This window comes from Pteropus vampyrus, unplaced genomic scaffold (assembly GCF_000151845.1).
Source record: "Pteropus vampyrus isolate Shadow unplaced genomic scaffold, Pvam_2.0 Scaffold234, whole genome shotgun sequence".
In the NCBI taxonomy this organism is placed as follows: Eukaryota; Metazoa; Chordata; class Mammalia; order Chiroptera; family Pteropodidae; genus Pteropus; species Pteropus vampyrus.
In genome coordinates, this window is record NW_011889015.1 from 2363081 (window position 1) to 2368510 (window position 5430).

The 5430-nt window shown below is 34.0% G+C and overlaps 1 protein-coding gene across 1 annotated transcript in view; it reads left to right on the forward strand.

The window, feature by feature from the left end:
• PARP8 (poly(ADP-ribose) polymerase family member 8) overlaps nucleotides 1-3951 on the forward strand; it is a 156726-nt gene extending 152775 nt beyond the window's left edge. The window contains exon 29 of the mRNA XM_023519734.1: nucleotides 3575-3951. Coding sequence (XP_023375502.1) covers nucleotides 3575-3677 — 103 coding nt within the window. The 3' untranslated portion in view covers nucleotides 3678-3951. The remainder of the gene's footprint in view (nucleotides 1-3574) is intronic.
• The last annotated feature ends 1479 nt before the right edge of the window (nucleotides 3952-5430 follow it).

Here is a 5430-nt window from a genome sequence, read left to right on the forward strand (position 1 = left end):
TTTTTTTTTAATTAAAATTTTAGTAATCTTTTTATACTCCTGGGAACATATGTGATTTTTGTATCCTTTTAGTTTTATTTTTCTTTCTACATAAAACCCCTATGAAGTGTGTCATTTCCCTATTGATATCCTTATTCTATTTCTTTTTAAAATTTTGTTGCTTTTGGACTTACATGAACTTCACAATATACTGTTTGCCTGCAGTACTAATAAATAGCCGCACAGTATTCTGTATGCTATATTGTAATCAATGCCCTAATGCCACTAGTAATTCACATATTTAAGCCCTGCCAGTTGACCAAATCAAATGGTGGTTTGCTCGTTTATCGTTATAAATGCTTTATAGTTTAAGAAACCTAAATGCCTTTAGCCAATTTCTTCCTTCAACCTATGAAGCTTCCTTGCAGGCTTCATAGTCAATGGAAAAACAGGCATTTTAATTAATAACTTTTAATCTCAATCTCTCACTTTTGCTCTCTGCTTTCCTCCCCCTATGCTCTTTCTATCTTAAATTGTTATAGTTTATTTAAAGAATGGTAGTCTTATCTCTTCTCCATTAATTTTAAATGCTTTTTAAGTGTCAATGAACATGTACTATTTGGGGATAGCAAACTCTTTTATTTGACTGGGAAATAGAGTGGTGGGAAGGAGTGATGAGCATGACTGGAGAGGAAGTTTAGGGTTGGATTATGAAGTACCTTGATACACCATGCCGGTGGCATTGGATTTTGTTTTGCAAGTGAAATGGAGGCCATTTGTATCACTCTAGCCAGGCAGAGAAGAGTCTTATAGGAGGGATGATGGTGATAAATGTGGAGACAGAGAGATCAATAAGTTATGTTATTATGACAGTCTAGGCCAGTGTTTCTCATTGTAAGAAGAAATGTGTTTGATGTTGTGACTTGGAAAAAACAGTGTTTACTCTTTGTGGTGCAGTCAGTATTTCTCTGTCCCATTCTATTCTAATTTCATTGAAAAATACTAGCCTGGACAACCTAAATTAATTTCAAAACCCGCTAATAGCACACAATTTGCAACTTGAAATCACTTGAATGGATGATAATGAAGGACTAAAGAAAGGTAACGGCGTTGGATGAAGAGAAGATGCAACTGGGAATAATTAAGAAATGGAAGCAGGATAATGCAGTGATTTATTGGGGTTAGTCCCATGGAAGAGCCAAGGATGACTGAAGTTTTCTTCTTGGAGAATGGGCAGATGATGATGCTTCAAATTGAGCTATTGATAGACTAAAAAAGGGCAGACTTGGGGTAAAAAATTAAGTTCAGCCTTGTGATTTCTGTGAGAAAATTATAGTTAAGGAAAGATGTAAGGATCGGAGTTGTAGTTTGGGAATCAGCATGTGGGTGATAGTTAAGCAATAAGAGACTGAAATAATTGAGAGTTTGCATATCATGAGAAAACACTGAGAAGTGAATTATGGATGAAATCAGCATTGAAATGGAAGGCTAAGGAAGAGGATGCAATGAGAGAGATTGAGAATTACTAAAAGAGTAAGTAGGGAGTGAAGAGATAATATAGCTTCAAGAAAAAGAGCAGTCAGCTGTACCACATGTTGCAGATGTTGTGGATAAAATCTCCTGAATTCATCAACTAGAAGGCCATGGGCAACCATTGTCAGTAGTTGTCAGACAAATAGTAGGGTCGGAAGAACGATTGCAGTGGATTGAGGGAAAAATGATAAGTTATAATGTATTATAGATAAATCTTAATCAAAGGTCAAGTTTAAATTGAATGGAATGGAGATGGTAGTATGTAAGCTGGGCATCATTGAGCCAAGCATATCTTATTCAACATTGTGTCTAAAATACAGAGGACATAAGTGTGTTCACTGTACCAAAAATGCCATAGAGATACAGCAAACTTAAAGGCATATTAGGAAATGTATAGTACAGATACATGTGGACTATTATTTGAAATTAGGAAGCTATCAAGAACCAAAATAGTTTTAAGACCTTTCACTCTTCCCACTTCTCTCAAAGGACAATGGTTTTCTTTGTGTCTGTCTGTTTTGTTCTCTTTCTGTCATTCTCTTTCACTTTCCATAATCTAAATCCTAAAGGAGCTAGCTGGATTGGCTTGGTAAAATGGCATCATCTCCCTTAGGCCAGGCTTTCAAGCCAAGTTGCCTCCCTAGCCTTGGCTCAGAATTATGGGTGGCTTAGTTCAGTAGGTAGCCAGAATTTATACAAAAACCAAGACAACATATTTCACTTGCTCAATAAAGTATATCTTTACATAGGTTGCCACAAAGCACCTGATTCAATTTGGACAATTCTGAAACATTTCACTTGACACACTCTCTAGTTCTTAACAGGGCACTTACTATTTGATCTCCTGAGAAAATAACTGGACTATGTGCTGCATATCCCATTTTTTCCCCTACAGTAATGTTTCACCATTGAGTGTCACATATACATGTGGGTGGGGTGGGTGGGTGTACGTTTGCGTGAACACTTGTGTGGTAAGCATTAACAAAGTCAACAGGTAACTTTGGGTCAGTTCTTAGGACTTTAAACTTGATACAAATGCAATTATCACTCGGTGGTTAAACAGTGGATTATGTAAGGACCTGCTTATGTCATCTGTTTCATTTTCCTGTATTGTGCTATTTCAGGAGAACTTATGTGTGGTGAGGAAAAAGCTGGCACACATTAATCTTTGAGACTCTGCTTACATCCCTGGTTATCTATTTTGAAGTAATTATCATTTCTCTAAAGCTTCTGTCTTGAAGTCATTTTTATGAAGTAAAATTAATTCATCACCTATTCTACTCTGAATATTATCATGGAAGTTTAAAAATTCATTCTTAGGAAATTTTTATTGCCCAAGTAAGTTTATTTGAGGAAATGAATTATAGTGTAAAATGTAATTATTTCTTTCTAAAGGCCTTAATAATTGCTGTCCTTTAATGTGATATTTTCACTTCTATTGCTTAGCTAAACTTAGCACACTTGCATTCTTATGCGAAGTACCAGCATAGATAAGAATATGTTATAGTTGGACAAATACAGCAGCCAATGATAAGGAAAAAAAAATGTAGCACTAATTATAACAGAATAATAATTATAAGGCAGGCATGACAGAGGAGTAGTGGCAAAAACTGAAGTAATTTCTTAGAGTGTCAATGACCAGAAAATAAATAAACGACTGAATTAGGAGTAGAGTGAAGACCAAAACCTAAGGAACATAAAGTCGAAGTTGGTATGTTTTTTCATAGTGGGCTTCATATTACTGCTGCTCTGGGAAATGTTTGCAAAGCCAAAGACACAAGGGTGCTTCCTGCAACTCAGGCAATGCTTTATGTGGGGCTAAAAAAGGTTAAAATTAAAAAGGAAGGATGGGGCAAATCAGGGCATGGTGAAGAATAATCAGATATTTGGTAATGCAAACTCATTATTAAATGCAACTGCAAAATAACTGTCTTTTGCTGTTGATTACTTTGGGTTATATTTTAGGTATCAAATACCATTTCTAAGCTGTTGTAAATGCTTTCTGAATTTTTTTGAACGTTTCAACTTTTTGAATGTTTTCTGTTTCCGTTTTGTGCTTTAGCTATGAAGATGGCCAAGTGGGAGATGCAAATATTAACACACAGGAAGGAGGCATTCACAAAGAGATCCTTCGAGTAATTGGTAATCAGACTGCTACTGGTTAAAGGACCACCATTTAATTAACATGATTTGAAAGCCTTCCTCGGGTTCAAAGCTGGATTTTGAACTGAAGAAGATGATAAAATAATTTATTGTTATTATAAACAAAATTAACCCTTTGAATACTGATTTTTTTCTTAGTATTTCTAAGTATCTCATTAAATACCTAAAATGGTATAAAATTTATCAATTGTAGGGTTATGGAATCTAGTAATAAAATTACAGCAGCACTTAAACTGAAGTTTGGGTTGCTCACATAATAAACAGATTGAAAAAACAGTTTTGTGCTGATATTTTTATATTAAACTCTTTAATTGGAAATTTGGTATTATATACCGACACTTTAGGTTACCAAAATAGAATTGAGAACATTTTATAATGACGTCAAAATCTATAAGATACTTTGCAATAAGTATAATGTTTGCACATTCTGATGTGCTATTATAATTAAGTGGTATGAACATTGCAAATGTTTTGAGGAGGGATATTTCCTATTCTCCTGTTATTTTTCCTTACACAAAAAACAATTAGGTCTTAGATGCAGTGCTTTCCCCAAAAATTTATAATATACATATCTATAGATTCATGCATCAAAATGATTGTGCATATATGTGTGTATATCCACATATGTGTTTTGACAGCAGAGATGGCACAGCTCCACAATTCTATTCTCATTCAATGAAAAGAAAATAATATTTAGTAAGCAGTAAATCTGGACATAAACCAAGATATGAGTCAAATTTACCATTATTCATTCACTGAAATATTTGTGAACAATTTTCCTATTTTAAGAATTTGCCCTTCAGTTAAAATTCAACTCTTTGATAATGTTACTAAGTCATAATTTGGGGACCATTGATGCCCCTGGTGGACTAAATCTATATTTAAATGATCATATGTTTAAAGGAAAGGCCTCAGAATTTAAACAAACAATATATATTTTTTTATTTTCTACAGTGGAACATTTAAAAACTTTATTTTTACCATACCAGCATTTTTATATTTTTTCATCTAATACCTCTGCTTATTTTTTTTCATATTGAGAAAGAAGACAAACTTTGAAGTTTCTTTTATATTAAAAGAACACAAACAAGTTTAGAGAGAACAGTAACACCAGCTCTCATCATTCTCCTTTCAAGAGTCAATGTGCTCATCAACATCGTTTCTATTTCTTTGTGTCCTAAAGTTCTTCTTAGTCATCACAAGTTTTAACTGACAGTGTTTAAGTTTCTTATGCGGTGTCTTTGGTGTAAGGCCATTCATGAGAGCAGTTTAATTAGCGAGTCTGTCACTCTATTCAAACTCTGAATCAAGGCTCCTATCTGATTCTAATTTATTTAGAAAGGAAAAAATAAAAATGTATAGACATTTGCAAGTATAATGTTAAACTTCTCTGTTATTTCCTTTAGCATAAAAGATGAGGGGGGAAAGTCATATGCATTGTTAAAGGTTGCTGTTTCAGAAGTATTTACTAATCATTTGTTTTCATATGTTGTAAATAATCGATTTCTGAAAAAAGAGACTTGAAATGTTTGCGATATTCACCATTGTGATAGGATCCACTTAAAACATTGATCTGTTTGACTTATGCCTCTGAACTCAAGGTGAGACTGAGGGATGCTATTGTCATTATAGGGCTGAGATACAGTGTTTTGTTTAGTGTTCTGTGACCCGGTATTGAAGACTTTATGTGGGACATGAGGACTACTTGCTTAAGTCCCCAAATCCCTTTGAATGTGTTTTAAAAAACATTTTTAA